We start from the raw sequence: 19,057 nt of genomic DNA on the forward strand, positions 1-19,057 counted from the left end.
CCACTATGGGGGAACAAATGAAACACGGAAAACATCATTCATTGGATCAGCTCCTTTACAGCTCAGGGAAGTATATTTCACATAACAGAGCCTATAAGCTACTGAGTGTCTATGAAAGTGTTTAAGACCAATGGATTACTGCAAATTAAAGATGAAAAGAGAACTTTAGAACACTTTTCATTCCTCCGCCTGTCGGCCTTGGCAGTTCCCGTTGCGAACACTGTACATTTGAGCGTTTTGAACGACAGGCCTGGCTAATACCCCCTCTGTCCCGCTGCGGTTGTGCATATCTGCTGCCTGTGCTCCCGACGCCGCTCGGGACGGATCACTCGAAATATGACAGCTCTCCTGACAGCGCGGACCCACGAGCGGCGTGTCAAATCAGCGGATGTACTGCATGGCACACTGCGCCACGCGAGCTCCGGCTCACCGCTCCAACGCATCGCCAAACATGACATTTTACTACAGGGCGTGCCTTTTAAAGGGGCACAGCTTCTTTTCCGGGCATTTCACATGTTATAAGTAAATGGAGACGTACATATTAAGCCAAGCATTGCCACAAAAGGCCAAAAAAAAACATTATGGTATTGATTTTTTACATTTATCCAGTTTATTTCTGATATAAATAGCCTGTGCATGCTTCAGGTGCCTAATTTGGGAAAGTTATGATTGACAAGCTGTGAACCATCCCCTGTATAGAAAAGCATATTGTCTTCGAACTTTCTGCATAATGCTGAATTGTAATTTCATGGATGAGAAATACCGTGCTGTGGAGAAATACATTTCTATTACAGTGACGGAGAACTTCTCGTGATGTATTGATGCTTTTATGAGTTTTATAATGAAGCATGGTTAAACGACTGCTCCAGGGAGTGCACGGAAACGGCAGCAACGAAAAATAGTGAGAATTCACTTGTTTGCAAGTAAACACAGTAGCCAAAATGATTGTCGGTGCTGAGAAGCCTACATTTTTTCAAAAAACAAACTATATCCCCTAAAAAAAAAGTAGAACTGCAGAAAACCATAAATTTAAACTTATCACTCTCCATTATTTAGATTTTGGCAACAAGGTACCTTCATTTTATATTAATCCATGTGGATTTTGGTAGTTTTTTTGTCTGATATGTTTGGCCCTTCGGCCCGTTTTTGCCGAGTGTGTACTAGTGTCTGTGAACTAGCTTTGCAGATAGCTGAACATCTCCAATAAAGGACCAGGAAGTCACTTTCTGTTTTGGTGAATGTACTGCGTTGCCTCTGAAGTTGCAACATACAGCACAGAATGCACAATGTAATGTGTCCAAGATGGTGTCCATGAAAAAATATACAAAATATATAAGTAGGTCAAAGTTAGCTGAAAAAACAATTGCACTAGTGAGTGGTTAGCACAATGCTAATTTATATGGAAAATGCCATAAGGATGCTAACAGTATTAGCGCAGTATATTTTGATGCAAATTATTAATTGGAATCATCCTAAGTTAATATTGTTTTGTTTTTTTTTGTTTTTTTTTTCATCAAAATAATTACAGACTGATCTTTTAGGGCCAAAATAAAATGTTATCGGCTCCAACACAGACTTCTCTGTGGGACTGTTCGTTTTTCACACGGGGCAGTATATGCTCCTATCTACAGACTCCTCCAATAACATGTATATCCTGCTTTTGTGTATTTCCCCTCAGAGCTGACCAAGATCACCATCACTGGACTCAAACCAGAGACTTCTTACGAGGTCCGAATGTCCGCCATCAACGGCAAAGGCGAGGGCGAGAGCACCGAGGCCGTGAGCTTCAGAACCGAGCCTGTCCGTAAGTGAAATCCACCCGTCTCCTCCTCACCGTGTTACCTCTGCCGTGACCCGCTGCCCCGTGCGTCCCAAAGCAGGCTTCAAGACGTCCCAATGATCTCCGTGAATGCCCTGTTTGATACATGTGTCCTGATGTCTGTCCATTTGCTTTGCTCAGAATGAAGCTGATCCGACATTGTCCATTGAGTAACCCTATTAATTTCCCTCATAATACTCCATGTTAACCTCATTGCGGTTGAAGATGCCGGTGTTTTGTTGCAGTTTGAGAAGACATAACTCTTCGATATAATCTTATTCTGTGACTTCTTTGATGACAAATAACTTCATGATAATTTTATGACATCCATATACAGTTTGGTAGACTATTTAAGTGAAGTATGAGCTAGTTATGCAGCAACAGATTGTGCTGTTTTGAACAATCATGAACCTTTAAGGCCATGTCCACACAAGCTCAGGACGAGACGCAAAAATATTTGATTAATCCAGGGTACCATCCATAGGAAACCGGCATTTTGGGGGTCTGAAAACAAATATTTTCCAAACTAGGCAGAGCCGGTGGTGGCCTTTCTGGGACCCTAAGCAAAAATCCACTCGGGGTCCCTACTGTACGCATCCCAAGGCTATTTGATGAAGAGCCAACCCACGGTCAATAACAGTTATATGCAGTAGTGCAGGGCAGAAGGGGAACATATTGACCAATTTGGGCCCTGCCCCGCTGTGTGAGAACCACTGACCATTTGCCACTGGCAGACTTGGGTTTAGGTTGATAATAGTCTATTTTAAAATGGTAAATGGTCACCTCTGGTCCCGGACTCACAGTTTGGGAAGTTAAAGCTAAGTTACACCTGCTCCTGATGGTTATTTCTTACCACTGAGAATAAGTAATTAGTTTTAGACTGTGCACATTCGGAGAACCGGAGTTACTAAAAGTCACGTTAAAAACCGTGTGGATCCAACTCCCCTTTGAGACAAACACAGTACTACAGCGTTTTTGTTCTCTCTTCTACTCGCCAAACTACTGTCCTTACACTCTGCTAGAGACAACAAGAAGATAGTTTGATTGAGCGTGAGGAAGAATGCAGCATGAGATGGGCAGCGAGCCGGCCACAGGGGGCCAGGACAGACAGACCGAGTGGGGACGTGAGCGGAGAGGCACTCACGCGTCGGGAGTGTCCGGGGGAAGGCGGCAGCACACTGCTCCATTTTGGTGTTGTATGTGGCGCAGTAGGCGGACAGTGAGTTAGCGCTGTCATCAATCAGCGAAACAACAACATAATTTGACTGAGATACGGGGCCCTTGCGGCTGCGGGGGCCCTACGCAACTCACATAGTCTGCGTACAGGAAAAAACGGCTCTGAAACTAAGGTCCCAGAGTGTAAAGATCTCAAAATGGCTTCCTCGTTTCTGCAACTTTTACTAAAACGATCACAACGCCAGTGTAGTGTGTGTTATTCATAATCTACTGACCTGACATGATGAGTTTTACTCCTCTTCTCCACCATGAGACATTTTCTTATTTCAAGTGTAATACGATCATTTGAAGATCTTTTAGGCTTATTCTTAGATGATCAAAAAGAGCAAGGGAGAATAAGCCCCATTTCGACAGCACTAGACCAGTTCGGTTCACTTCAGACCGGTTCATTTGGGGAGAGGCAGCGCCCGCAAGTTTGGGTTTCAAGTATCTTTAGAACAAAGTGGCCTTGGCCGTTATGGGAGGGGTCAAGGACATTCATATGCATGTGACAGGCAACAACCACAGCCTGATATCACTGAGCTTTAGTCCTGCATCAAAACAGCTGCAAACTTTGACCATTAGGAGGGACAGAGGAACAGTTACTGAGAAAAAAGAATAATCACAAAAATGCCCAAAACGAGTAAACCTATTCTTTTTAGTTCGACAGTGAATTCAAAAATAAAAGAGGGAGATACAAGGCCTCGCTCCTCTCATTTGGGCAATAAGAAACAATGTATGGGAAAAGATCACTGTCATAAAGGCATAGACTATGAGTAGAGATGGCAAAAAATGCCTATATTTTCTGTGAGTCATGATAGAGCCTTGTGAAGAGAAAGAAACTTTGAATATGCAAGCTGACAATTGGCCTGACCAATCCCATGGCTGAAGTGGTCTGGGACTGGAGCGGTTTGGACTCCCCTTTTGGAGCGGAGCGGTTCACTTTTGGCAGTGGAAACACCTTCAAACCGCTCCGGTCCGTTCCGGTCTGGTCCTGTCGAAATGGGGTATAAAGAACCTCTCCGGTAAAGTTAAAATATAGAAAACATAGTCCCATAGTTTCAGCCCAAAAGGCCTTCATCAGGGGCACAAACAGCCATTTTTCGACTAGTTTGATTGTTTTTAGATTTCATAGAAGCCGCTGGAGCGCTCAGGCCTCCTCCTCTCTTGTCACAGTAACACAGTCAGGCAGCGAGCGTGAGGATCCGTTTGGACAAATCACCGAGATTTCCTTAAAAGCGGCGCGTCAACAATAAGGCGTGTGCCGTCCCGCGTTCGTCCCTATCTCCCTGTCATTGGAGCTGTCACCCGTCCGCCCGCGCTCTTTGCAGGTAGAGGAATAATCTTATTTGGGGATCATAGACCGGGTGCCACACTTTGGAATGGGATTTGACAGGCGATGCTTACACTTGTCGACAATCGCGGCGCCGCCACCTCGGTATCGGGGGACGTCGACTTTGCGGCGTTCCCGCCAGCCGGCATTTTGTCAGTCAAACGTAAATACAGCATTAACCTAAACCCAGGCTGATGAGCTGCAATATGAGATAAGATTGTCATTATGCAGCAGTGCAGTCACGGTGACAAAAAGGAAGGATGTCACGATTATTGAGAACCATTTTATGCCTTAGAAAACTCTAAAACATAACAATGACAATGCATTTTAGTACTAAATGTATCAAACCACATTTTAAATAAAACCCAAGGTGAATCACGTGTTTTACTCAATTTACTTTATCCTCTTACCTCCCGCCTTCACCAAGCACGGCTTTAAATGCAGTTCGGTTTTACCCAAATCTTAGAGCTACTTGACCTGAGAGCTGACAGCCTATAGGCCCGTGTAATGCCTCATTTGAAAGCTAAGACCTACAAAAGTTATTGCAATGTATGTGACGCGTTGTCGCCATGTTTATGTCACCTTTTAGAAACGTTTATTTCATGTTTTCTGCCATTTTTTTGTCGTGTTTTCAAAGGTTTTTTGTCGAGTTTTTTTTGTTGATTTTCCGTCCAGTTTCGATCCCTTATTTATTGTGTTATTGTTGCTTTTGTGGCATTTTATTGACGCTCTTTTGTGGCTCTTTCATCACTTTTAGTCATGTTTTTGTCGCGTTATCGTTGCTTTTCCGGCACATTTCTGTTGCATTTTGATCCTCGTTTTTTTGTAACTGTTTTGGTGCTTTTTTAAAGAAGCTTTTAGATTTGGGTAATGCCAAAACTGGAGAAAATGTGCTTGGTCCAGATGGAAGTTAAGAGGTTAAAAAAATGACAGAGAAATATGAGGAAACTCTGCAAAATATATGGTTAATCTCTCATTTATCAAACAGTAAGTCGATTTAGTCATTATTACAGACTTCCCATTCATTTTTACTGGAGTTTAGATTTTATTTTTACCCAGAGGTCAATTACCTTCGATAGAGCAAAGTGTCGGAATCGCCCACTCAGAGTGAGGGGGACTGTAACTGAGAGATCAGGGTGGACATTTGGACAGAGGCTCATGGGCTCCCTGTGCAGATCACACACTGTGCGGAGGAGATCAAGTGCTCCAAGAGGCACCAGGTTCCCTTTGTGATTGAATAGCATTGTATTTATTATCAACCTCTTAACACAAGCCTTCACCGGGCACTTTTTCTCCAGTTCAGCCTTGCCTGAATCTAAAAGCTTCTGGAAAAAAGCATCAAAATAGCAAGGATGGAAGCATAGCAACATTATAGACACGGTGGCGCAGCGGTTAGCGCTCGTGCCTCACAGCTCGAAGGTCCCGGATTCGATTCCCACCTGGACGGGACCTTTCTGTGTGGAGTTTACATGTTCTCCCCGTGTCTGCGTAGGTTTGTGGTAAAAACAATAGGTTTATCCTCCAACCAGGTGTTTCTGACCACCAGCCTGGCTCCACATCATGGAGATGGGTCCCTACAGATCACCCAGCGACATTGAGGATGGGTCACATGCAGAGAACACATGTCTCTACAGAGATTAATAAAGTATAACTTAATCTTAAAATCCAAAAACTCAGACAACAAAAAGGTGATGAAAAAGCAACAAAAATACGAGAAAGTGTTGAGAACGCGGGAACAACGTTAGGAAAAGTCTTAGATCCGTTTTTTAGGTCTTAGCTTTCAAATGAGGCATTACACTGGGCTGGGACATTGCAAAAGGCTGAGAACCTTTTAGATTTGGGTAAAGCCGAACTGGAGAAAATGTGCTTGGTAAAGGCGGGGGTTCAGATCCTTACCCGATCTTATTCATTTGGACACATAGTGTTGCTGAAGCTAAACCTGAGCCAACCCCAGATCAGAGCAATAAGTTAAATTATAGATAGATATATAGACTGGATGGATGGATGGATGGATGGATGGATGGATGGATGGATGGATAGATGGATAGATGGATAGATGGATAGATGGATAGATAGATAGATAGATAGATAGATAGATAGATAGATAGATAGATAGATAGATAGATAGATAGATAGATAGATAGATATGCCCTTATGTGTAAATCCTGCGATGACAAAGGGTGACAGTGCAGAGTCCAGTGCGTGAGGAGAACAGAAGCTCCCGTGGGCGGACGTCAGAGATGAGCTTGTCCCCGATCCAAAATCAGCTCAGTTTAAGTGGAGTCCGTGCCACTTTGCTGTCTGCAGTCTGCTGCGTGTTACGACCACTCTTCTGAAGTCCAATCCAACTGGAAAAGGCTCAAAGGCAGACTTTCTTTGTAGGCGAGTCGATATTTTGGTGAGTCAAGATTCCGCTTTGAAGTGCGTGAGACAATGACCGCAGCCAAGGGTGAAGTGATGAATGTGCATTTAGAAATATCACTTTTCAAATGAGGAAATAAAAGAGGGATGTCACAATATGAGCTAAACTGAAATGTGGCGATAAACCAGAGAGAACCAGGAGAAAAGTGACGTACAACTCAAACCGTGGGTACCTGTGAGTACATGTCTGTTTTTTTTTTCAACCAGTGTTTCAGAGCGATTTGAATGGTTGAGAAGGTGCCCAGAGTTCTGACATGGGTTGGCCGTGTGTCGACCATATGTGTTGACCATTTGGCCAAATTTAGTCCGATATGGAGACTGCAGCAACTGGCAGTCAGTTTTTCCCAGAGAACTGTTGGATAACAAGGAGATAACAAGGAGACATGTTAGAGCTGGGCGATGAATCAAATGAATTCAATGAATTCATGCTTTTAATAACAAACGATTTGGAAAATCGTAAAATTGAGTCCGTCGCTCCATGTCCTCCCAACGTGCGGCCATTTTATCAGCGCTCTCGACGCTCCGTAGCGAAATGACACCAGCGGAGAAGCAGCGACTTTCTGACGATCTGCTGCTTCACAAAGGCCAAAGTGTGGTGTTTTAAGAGGACGTGGTGGAGTTTTATTTTCCACTTTCCTCCGGTCTGCTCCTGTGCCTTTCTCTCACTCTGCTCCTGAGCGGACCATTATACTCCGCCCCTTTCCCTTGAGTTTCCATGGAGACGGCTGTCAATCACAGCAGAGGCATGAAGACGATAAAACTAAAACACTTTTGAAAACTCCATGGCTCATTAAGAGGTTTTACTTTTGAGAGCAGACGAGGAATATCAGAAATAACATTTTTTAAATAAAGGGTTATGTTTTCTTAATGGGCCTAATTGTAGCTACAATATGAAATATTAATGAGCAGGACTCTGAGCAGTTTTCTTCATATGAAAGACTAATTTTTAAAGTTTATTTCAAATAAAAATCAAATAAAATCATCCAAACTGAGTAAAATAATTGAGATTTTATTTTTCGGCCATGACGCCCAGCGTAATCACAGAAACGTCTCACAGGTTGAGGGCAACATATAGTATTCACGGCTTAAGGTAGCTTAGACCTCTCAGAGACCGTGCGGAGACCTCTTGGAGACCATGGACACTTTTTCAAGTCCCCATGCAGTCTCCGTTGAAATTGAACTTGTTCGTTTTCACCAAGATGACCTTGAGACTCCATATCCCCAGGGGACGTCTCAGAGACTCTGGTCATCCATAACCAGCGGCAACTCTAGTCTCCAGCTAGTCACCAGGCTAATGTTTTTTTTAACTCTCATGACCTGGAGATGTAGAGAGTAAGAGTTAGAAATGTCCTTGTAAGCTGCATTTCCAACATGTTTCTACTCTTCATGATCTTGAACCGTTTTTATTCCCTCCTTTCTCCTCTGCGCGTCGTGCGATGAAGGCGTTTGACCCCACGTTTTCATTTGACCCGTTCTTACTGTTTCGCAGCCAGGCCTGTCTTGTGCTTCACCCCTCACTGCATCGCTGCCTCTGGCCCCGACCCCCTGGACCACCGTACTGCTACATCTCCATGTCACACTCTTTTGCATGCAGTTTTTACCCCGCGCATCTGCCTGAGAGATCCTTCTTTTCATTTCTTATTTGCAATATAAAAGCTGAACTGTCCGACATGCTGCATATCCACACATCGCTCCTTAAAAGGTTCAGATTTATGATGTAGCACTTATATATTTATATAAACAACACTCAATGGAAACAGCTGGACGTCAGAAGCCTCAGAAGCCGTTTTGTGACTAACTACTTCTGCTTGATCAACTTCCAATGTTTTCGGTTTCCTGTAGTTTCACACTAATTAAAAATCTGTGCATTTTGCCATAAAGAACTGGCAGCTGTGGATACCAGAATTCTACCATTAAAAACACAAAGTCCCTGTGATTAGAAGTACAGTTAAGTTTTGTCTGTGTGAACCCAGGGCGTTGAGTTTTCTGCAGCACCCCCAGGTGGAAAGTTTGGGCATTGCAGGAAATATTAATTCATAGGATTTAGGTTTTAGGAAGGCAGAACTAGGGCTGAGCACCATCAACCAATATCAGTTTGTTATCTGGAAAAAAAGGGTCAGTACTGCTGGTATGGCAAAAAAAAATGGTATGAAAAAACATATTAAATCTTTAGAGACGTTTAGCTGCCTGTTAATCCAGGGACAGTATTAAAGGAAGTGACTGGGTTGTTTCAGCTCAAATAAACAATTTAAAAGAAATTGTCTTTTATTCAGTGGTGGAAAGTAACAAAGTACAAATTATAGGTAAAGTCAACTTTATGATGAATACTTTTCACTTCACTACATTTTAGAGCCGGTATCTCTACTTTCTCCTCTACTACATTTTTGAATTGGGTTAAAAGTATTTTATTTTGAAAGTGGCCTCTCTACGATGAACTGGTTTAGTCCCAGTTTAGACTTGGATTAGTGGTTTACTCCTTTAGACCTTGGTTAGACCTGGTTTAGACCTAGTTTAGTCCGGGTTTAGTTCCTGTTTTTGACCTGAGTTAGTGATTTACTCGTTTAGACCGGGTTTGATTCAAATGATTAAAAAAATGAAATCCTACACATTAATCTCTTAAATACTTCACTTTATACTTATAAAGTTAATTTTACAATGCATACTTTTATACTTTTACTTAAGTAAAAATGTTATCAGATGCTTTTACTTAAAGGGGCTAGATACTAGTTGCCCATTTTATACTCACTGCTGCCACCTCAGGTCATACATGTAACTGCACCTTCTATATTAAGGTCGTGCATGACGGCACTTCAGACCCGAAGTAACTACTGTGAGTGACAGTGCAGGATTTTAGAGGCAGTTGTGGTGAACAGGTCTGGGCTCATTCTACACATTAGGGCATGGCTGGAACATGTAGGGGGAGGAAAATACTTACATTTAACAGTTTTAAACTCCTTATAGTCCCTTTAAGTAAGAATATTGAGTACTTCTTCCACCACTACTCTTATGGTTCTGTATGTCAGATATTTGAGTATATAATAGGTAGTGAAAAAGTATCATTCAGGTATCAATATCAAAAACCAAGTATCGTTTTCAAGTATCTGGTCATATTATGGTCAATTTAACGGTCATTTTGACTGCCCAGAACTGAAGCTATAACTGTAAAATGTAAATATATCACCTTACACGGTACATATTTCAAGTGTAAAATGTAAAGACATTACCTCTTAAAAATATATTCTTCAGCTGTTAATTATACAGTGTGTGACTGATGTTTTAATCATCATTAGCCAGGAAATTTAAAGGAATTATCTGAAATAAATGTTCTCTGTTTTACCACAGTTGCCAGGTTTCCACTGTAAAAAACAAAGTGATTTTGAGTTGACGAAATTTCACTGTAAAAAAAAAAAAAAAACTTCAGTTGCAATTTCTGAGCCCGGACAGAAATGCCAGGATGGAAATGAAAGTTGATCATCAGCAAGAGGTGCATCGTAGTGGAGGCAAATTGGAAGCCCAACGAGTTTCTGAGGAAAAATCTCAACCAGAGTCGAGGCTGTTTTTCCAAGGCGGAGATTGGACTTTCTGAGTTTCCGAGATCAAATCAAGTCCACACACCTTCACTGGACTTGTTCCCGACACCTTGGCGTTCAAATTGCCTTCACCACAAGTCACCTCACGCTAACAACTAGAAGCTATAGTTTCGACCACGAAGTCTAAAAGTGTTAAAAGTATAAGTTAACCAAGGTGGCGGTTGTGGAGCAAAGATGTGTCGGACAGTTTCTCTCTCTCATGTTTTCATTTCATCATGTATTTTCTTTTCCATTGTTCTCCTCCTGGTTTCCCGTCTTCTGTTTTCTGTTCCGCTGGACTGCTCAGACTTTGTTCACACAAGTAAGTCTCACCTCTTCATCCACTTTCATCTCATGGGTTCAAGACATTTTTGTTTGAAATCAATGACACGTATTGTGCACTGCCAGCCAAATGAGTGACACGTTTGGTTAGTCCGATCGGAAGCTGAACATCCTGAACTCAAATAAACCCAGGCTGTAGTTTGTCCCTATTTTTTTAGTTTTGCAAGATAATCTTAATGTTACTTTTACAATATATCCAATTTAGCTTGCAATGGGGCCACCAGTGTTGTGTTATGCAGTGACTCCCAACCGCTTTTGTTTTGAGGACCCCATGGACCTTTCAATAGTACTCCCGAGTGCCCCTTACTTCAAAGATATTGCCAATTTGTGTGCTAAAAAATAAAGCTAAAACACACTCAAATTAATCCGTTTTAATGCAAAATATATATATATATACGTATATCCTACTCTTCTTTTTGAATCTGAAATCTTTATGTATCCGCTGCTGAGTTGGATTCCCATACCCCTGGTTGGGAAACCTTGGCATCAGCGACTACGTTTACATGACGTCAATAGTCAGGTTAAGGTCAATAATCCGGTTTCTAAACAATTAGAAATAACCCGTTTACATGCGTGAGCAGACAGAGATACTCCTGTATACATTGTCTTTGTAATTAGTTGGGATATCCCGATCCAAATCATGACACACGGAGAACGATCTCGAACTACCGTCAATATGTCTTTCACCACACTAATAAAGTGATTGGTTTCCTCCTCGCTCTGAAAGTGTGGTGCTGTGCTGCGTTTGGGTTCGCCTTCTTCTTCTTTAGTTTATTGAGGGGTGGAAACCGCCACCTACTGCACCGTGTGTGTCTCGGGAGGCTAGTTCTGGGTTTTGCCCATAGATATAATATACAATGTTTTGTTTAGATATATAAATACAGTAAGAATAAAAGTGCAACAGAAATAAGTATAAGTATTCACACATGTTTCTTGTGTACAGTGGTCTCATTATAACGCGGTTCACCTTTCGCGGCCTCGCTGTTTCGCGGATTTATTTTTACAGCGTTTGAACGCAATACGGGTCCTGATTGGCTAGTCGCAGAGTGAGCCCTCGTCTCGCTGCAGAGAGGATCTCTGTGGACCGGCAACACATTAGCGCACACCGCAGAGTCACAGCAGCACAGGCCGGGCATGAGCGGGTCCGACTCCGCGTTTATTTCTCTGCACTTTTCACTAGCATGTAGCGTCGCCTCAGCTAAACACTCGCCGTCTGAAGCTGAAACTGCTACGATAAAACTTTGGTCATAGCTACGATTGTCTCTTAGTTTGAACAAGCGCTCAGCGGAGACAAGTGCAGCTCACGATGTTTCCCTACGTCTGTAAAAAGATCGCACAGTGACACCAGGCATAAGGGAGAACCCGTGTGAACTAGTGAGAAAAGTGCATAGTGTGTGGTGACAGGTTTTACAGCCTTAAAACATATAATAGTTGTGAAAAATAAAGCTGACTACTTCGCGGATTTCGTTTATTGCGGGTTATTTTTAGAACGTAACCCGAATGAACGAGCGAACACTGTCTATCCGGAAGGCTGTGCGCCAAAAGACTAAGAATCCTGGCAGATAGAACATGCGCAGAACACAAATGAATGTTTCTTTCGATGGGGATATTCCGATTGGGATTTACATGACCCAATTATTTGGGTTAGAGAAGAAGCACAACCGGGTTATTGCTCATATTCCGGTCACGAAAGGGTTTTTCACTGCATGTAAACATAGTGACTGTGTGCCTTAGAGACCAATCAAACCAAGTTCTTTTCAGAGAGCAATAAGGCTTGTACATCAGAGTAAATTCAGTCAACGTATTACCAGGGCAGGATACCGTTAAACAAACAGTAAAAATAAAAAAGTAAATTTGATTAACTAAATCTAGACTAAGCACAGTGGGTTTAAATGGTATGAGGCTCTTTCAAACAATGACACTAGACAATCAGATGTTTTAATTTCTTTTTTTAAATTTCTTTTCCCCCCCTATTATTCATATCTGAAGATTCTAGTCATAGTTTTAGAAAGTATCTATAATTGCCAAGTGATAATTATGGAATATTTGAAACCCATTTGGCTGGCAGTGCAAACAGTTCCATTCATTACAAAGTACTGGGTATTAATGAAACATCCAAAATACACAATGACTGTTTTGTGTATTTTTTGACTTTTGCAGAGAAAGTTACTCGCGTCCGATTGTCGAAAAAGATTTCAGGTTGGTGACGGTAGAAAGGAGTTTGTCACTTTCTAGACCGTAGCATTAGTCCACGCCTCTCCCGACACTTAGCCCCTCCCCCTTTTGCCCGTAGACGTCTATAGAAAACCTCTGCTTCTTTCGGACGGAGTTTTTTCCGCGGCGAACGTGAGCCGCCATAACTCCGAGCCTTAAACGCGAAGAAGCTCCTTTTCAAAGGACAATGGAGCCTGACACGAGCCGGTCCCGTCGGAGCAAACAAGGGGAACGCCGCTGCATTGTATACATCATAGTCACAGCCCAAGTCTGCAGCGTATTCACTTCTTTGTTTTCATGTTTGCCACAACATCCAGTCAGCATACTTTCTATACGCGCTCAAACAATGCGGACTGCTTATGTACGCACCACGGGGAGTCTGGCTGATACGATTCTTTCATTCTTCCAAGTCTTCAAACCACTCTTAAGGCGAGACACTGCCGGAGAATAGAGTAAATAAACTTTTGCTGTATACTACTGGAAAATATATGAGGTTTACTGTCATCTTATGTGTTCTGAGGTATTTACGGCTAGAAATTCCCCAAATTGCTTATATTTTCAGCGACGTAATCTAAATAACGGATAAAGCCAATTACAATCAATTACAGACATTTGTTCGGTGGTGGGTTCAAAACTTAATCAATCAGGCTTGGAATTAGATATAGAAAAAAAGACTGAAATGACTCAAATGTTTGGGGTCTGTTGGAGCTAGCGTGTAATAATGCTGTGATATCCTGACGAAATCCAAACATCTCAAGATAAACATTGTAAAAGGTGAGTTTGAGTTCTTTTTAGATATGCACAAATCCGATACTAGTATTGGAGCCGATACTGGAAAAAATACAATATTGGGTATCGGCTACAAATATGCGATACCGATACCAGTTTTAGCTCTGTTGTTTTAAAAAACGACTTTCACTGAGTGAATCTAAGTGAATAAGGGCATGTGTGTTATTTTGAAAAGACAGAACCTGGAGAAGCCAGTCGCTGAGTTAGTTTTAGCCTGTGCAAATTAATTTTTGCCGCGGGTATTGGGTGACCAGAGTTTCAAATTAAAAAACTTGGACGCAATTTGGGTTCGAAATCTTGGCTGTCTTTTCCCACAGTGAACGGTAAAACTGTTGACTGTTAATCAAGGAGATGCTAGCATTGTGATGTTTAATTGGATTATACTTGCATTTGACTTTCACATGGACCAAAAACAGTCATTATCAAGTGTTATTTTGGACTATATTAGCCAAAAAATGGGACACCTGGGACAAATCAATGGACTCAAAACTGGGACTGTCCCGGGTAAACTGGGACATCTGGTCACCCTACGCAAGTAGAAACAGCTAGCTAATGCTAACGGCAGCATGCTAATGCTAGCGGCAATTAATCAAGGCTGGGGCTGAACCTTTAGTAGAAGAAGAAAAAGGTCTTTATTTATATAGCGCCTTTGACAGACATAGTCACAAAGCGCTTTTGGACATTTACTCCACACTCGGTGGTGGTAAACTACGTAGTACATTAGTAGCCTGATGTAATAAAATCGGCCACATGCAATAGCCAAGTGTTTAGTTTATAAAATGCTGTTAAAGAAAAACTGATCTAACATCTTTGTTGAGTACAAGCTTTATATATCAGATCACTTTAAGTGAGTTGTTTATATTAATGTAGCCTGTCATATACCCAAGGATATTTAGTGTAGAAAGGTCCAGTAATTCTTGTTTAATGTTTTCCATTACAGTTTATTAATAGATTTCCTACAATTGATAATTGACAACACCTCATTTGCGAGAAAAGATGAGACTTTAAAGATCTTATTATGGAGAAAAGACAACCATTCACTTTTTCACTCAAAGAAGGACACTTTTAAGAAAGTCTCTTGGTATCGGTTAATATCAGGTATCGGCAGATACTCAAACCCCCAGTATCGGTATCGGAAGCAAAAAAGCTGGATTGGTGCATCTCTAGTTATTTTATACTTTGGCTTTAAAATGAAAATGTTAAAGGTGCATTATGAAACTTTTAGACCAAAAAACAAGTTGATCATCATAGAGGGGAGGACACCTTGATGGAAAGTAAAGACGCCACAGTTACCACCCATACAACCTCTGGGTCACTGAAAAGTCAAATATGCACTAATATCAAGGTTTTTTTCCACATCAAAAGTTCCATGATGCACTTTTAAGCTTTTAAGAGAAAACAATAGCCGAATATCTCAAAATTGACCACAGCTTGTACAAACTTTGTTCTTTCGTGTCGTGTCTCGCCATTAAAGTGGAGATCAGATTTTAGAATAAAGACAAGGTCAGTCCCTCCCTACAAGAACATTAAAGTCCATTGCGAGAGCTGATTAGTTGCTGACAAAGCCAAAACAGCAAAAAATAAGTCTCGGACATTAAGGCAAATTGACTTGCTTGCTGCATCCAGGACAGAACTAATGTAAAACTACGCACTACAGCAAAACGAGCTCCCAAAATAGCTTCTGTCCTTTCTTTCATCTGACCAATTTTCTCGACACGGAAAAGATAAATGGTTAGAAAAAAAAAACATGTGCGGCTTTAAACCTCCCCCAACTCAGTGTGTTTAAAGTGTCAGTCTGAGTCCATTTGACAGTAGTATCACCATTTTTCCAGCTCCTTCAGACGCCCCTACCTCCCCCTCCGCCTCCACTCAGTCCCCCAGTGAGTATCCATGTCCTGCCTGCCCTGTCTGTCCTGCCTGCTCATGCTGCTGCTGCTGCTGCTATACTTAGCACCAGCAGATTTGTTTGGGGAGTTATGTGCAGCCTGAAGAAACCCAGTAGCAGTGTTTGCCAGCCTGGCTATAACCCCCTTATGTCCCGTTAATAATTTAGATGCTAACTTCTGAATCCAGATCATGTGTGTGTGTGTGTGTGTGTGGTGTCGAGTTGCTAACATTTACTTTCGAAGGATAAATGTTTGTAGAGTTTAAGTTTTGGGCTGAGGGACCTTAGCCGTGAATAAGTTTGTGGGAAACAGTGGGTTCTTCTCGGAGTCTGGAGGTTTCCCAATGTTCCACAAGACTTAGGAACATTGGGAAAACGCTGTGGTAATTTCTGAATGTGAAGTACCTGCCGTCCATAGAAAAGAACTTCTTTCCTTTTTGTGGGGTCACATTCTGCTTGCCCCATGAGTATGCTGTAGAAATTGTGATTTCTGAAACATGCAGTCTGCATATTGTATTATGATTATCTTTAACTTGCCTCGAAAGAGCTAAAATTGTGGTGCCATGCCATTAGTCCGACGCCCCATTAGTCAGAAAATGCACCATTGAGCAGAGGTGCCATTAGTCCGAAATCTCTCTAACCAAGTTGTGTTGTGGATTACAGAGCCATATATAACCACTGTCCCTAACCTTAAAGGGACTATACAGAGTTTAAAAGTCCCTGCGTTTCCCCCGTTTGAGAAGATGGTACAGCCCATCTCTGTAAGACCCGGGAGTAAAGTAAACTAAGTAAATTCGCTAACTTTGTGAACGAGCCAGCGCGGCATGACGGGATTATTAAAGGGAATGGAAACAAAAGGGCCGTCAGTGCGAGGACGTTAGCGCCGCCGCTCGTGTCGAGATCAGGACAAAGTCAGAGGTAGCAAGTCAGCAACTTTCGCGATTCTGTTTTGTCGCGCTATAAAATGTTCTGAAAATTAGCTTTATTACTCAGACTGAGTCAGGGCTGAAGGTAGACCAGGGCCAGAGCAGTGTGAGCTGAACTAAGGAGACAGAAGGGAGAGGAGGTGCCTGGGTTCTGGACACTGCATCTGTGGGAGGAGCACAGGAACACGAACAGCCCAGGATTATTCTTATTCAAGATATTTTTGACAAACCAGATATTTTAAGTGTAGGCTATAGTACCTTTGCTTACTTATCTGTATTTGTGCTAATCTTGAGTGCAGAGCAATGTGATAGTCGTCCTCTAAAGTCTAGTTTATTATTAGGTCCACATAATTGGACATAATCAATGGTCTGTTAGTGTCACTAGACAGAAAAAATATCTCTTTTTTTGGGGGGGTGCGGGGGGGGGGGGGTAGTTGCCCTTTTGTCTTGCTTGAGCACCTGCCCCTCAAAATGTCTGTGCACGTCACTGCCTAATGTGTAGAATGAGCTCAGACCTGTTCACCACAACTGCCTCTAAAATCCTGCACTCAAAAAGGTGTTAATTCGGGTCTGAAGTGCCGTCATGCACGAGCTTAATATAGAAGGTGCAGTTACACGTATGACCTGAGGTGGCAGTAGTGAGCATAAAATGGCTAACTTGCATGTAGCCCCTTTAAGGTCAGTGGACTCTTGCCTAAACCTAATTCTACTCCTCAATGGGACAGTTTCGGACTAATGAAACGTCGGACTATATCTGATTTTTTCACGTCAGTCTGACCGACACAAACCCGATGTGACTTCAGTTCAGAACGGCCAGGTCGCTTTTATCCGACCTCCACCTGCGCTACAGATGCCATTCACTCTGCATTAAAGTAGACTGGAGCGGACAGGAAAACAACACGTACTTGTTCTGAATAAAGGTAGAGTGAGTGAGTGAATTTCGCAGCGGCGTTTTCATTAAAGACACCGCTGCCTCTGCTGCACAAAAGTCCATATTCCAAAAAAAATGTCTCTCTTCCTTCTTTAGATTATTAGGTATTTGATGTATTGTCTCCCAGATTCTTGTTTACTTCCTCAAACAGTGGCGCTGTGCCCTCTACTGCACAAACAAACTCGCAAAATAAAAAAGAAGCCATAGCTTAACCTGATATCTGCCATCATAGAGATAGGGTTAGGCAAACTTAAGGGTTTTCGTTATTTACTCCAATGTATGCATATCCAAATCTTAAAGCATATTGACGAGAGAGCTTATAGCCTTTATGCCGACCTTCTAGAGATCTGTGTGAGTGAAACACAACTTACATGACTTGCCGTCCTAACCCCAAACCTAATCCCAAACCTAACCCTAAGCCCTTGACCAGGGGGGACGGCAAGTTACAGGTTAAGTTAAAACTTTAAAAAAAGCCAGTGCCGCATGACAGAGCTTGGGGATTGTGTCGTCAAAGCCACCTCTGGGAAAGGGGTACGTTTCATAATAATAAACCAATGGAAATGCTTATCCTTCACTACTTAGTTTTGTTGCTTTTTGCAAATGGTAATCACTGGACGTTGTTGCTAGTTTCTCCCAAAATTGCAGATTTCTAGTTTAATTGAATCCCGAACTCTATATCGAACATTTAAAATCGACATAAAAAGAAAACTTTCAGCTGAAGTAGCTCAAGCCGGTTCGATTCACCTTTGCTCTATGGCGCTTTCAAACTTTTTAAGGTTCACCGAAGGACAGCGTACGCCGACAAAGACGTGTGGCATGAATTAGAACGAATGGGGTCGGGCGCAATAAAACGGAGATTGCGATAAAATCTATCACCAAAGCTCCCTCGTCGTGTCTAACAAGCCGAAAGCCTGCCTGTATTTACACCACACGTCGGATCGCACAATCGGGCTGATGTTTGATAATAGTCACTTTTCCAGCCGAGCGAATTGATTACCTTCTTCGCCTCGTATCCGCTGCTTCCCTTTGTGCCCCGCCACCTGCCAGATGTTTATACTTCAAAGTCTTATTAATATTCAGAGTTCGGAATAGGACTCGCAATCAAGCTCTTCCGACTATATAGGATCCTGCTGCGCTCACAAAGCCCCGGCGGCGCGTCGATCCGAGAGCAATCCGAAACAGCCTTGTGTCCCTTTACGGCCTGATGCGCTCCGTTAATGCGCCTCGGCTTGTACGTTTGCCTTCCACGGTAATCTTGTCATCAGCCAGTCTGATAGATGGAGGTCTGTGTGAGTGCGGGATGTGCATTATTGCAATCAGAAAGAGGTTTTGCTGAAGTAAATGTTGCTGGTTTGATGGTTAAAGTCAGGTCTAGACATAGACTTTTTTGCTCGCTGACTAGTCTTGTCCAAAGTGCCAAGCCAATAGGTTCATGTCCACATCCAGGTCAAGGTAAATGTTCAACAACTACTACTAAGTAAAATCTAAAGCCTGTTGATTTTGTGTATTGTTGAACTTCTCCATAGTATGGTATATTATTAAGGAAACCTTTGAAACTACCACTCCTGGAACCTCCACCTTAACGTGGTGGAGGGGTTCGAGCACCCGAAAGA

The 19,057-nt window shown here is 42.3% G+C and overlaps 1 protein-coding gene across 3 annotated transcripts in view; it reads left to right on the forward strand.

Annotated features, from left to right (window-relative positions):
• The window catches only part of ncam1a (neural cell adhesion molecule 1a), a 615,586-nt gene that overhangs the window by 543,030 nt on the left and 53,499 nt on the right, over positions 1-19,057 (forward strand). For all 3 annotated transcript variants that reach the window (XM_079565591.1, XM_079565592.1, XM_079565593.1), the window contains one exon: positions 1,679-1,804. In XM_079565591.1, coding sequence (XP_079421717.1) covers positions 1,679-1,804 — 126 coding nt within the window. The remainder of the gene's footprint in view (positions 1-1,678; positions 1,805-19,057) is intronic.

The sequence above is a fragment of the Gobius niger genome (genome assembly GCF_951799975.1).
Source record: "Gobius niger genome assembly, chromosome: 11".
NCBI classification, from domain to species: Eukaryota; Metazoa; Chordata; class Actinopteri; order Gobiiformes; family Gobiidae; genus Gobius; species Gobius niger.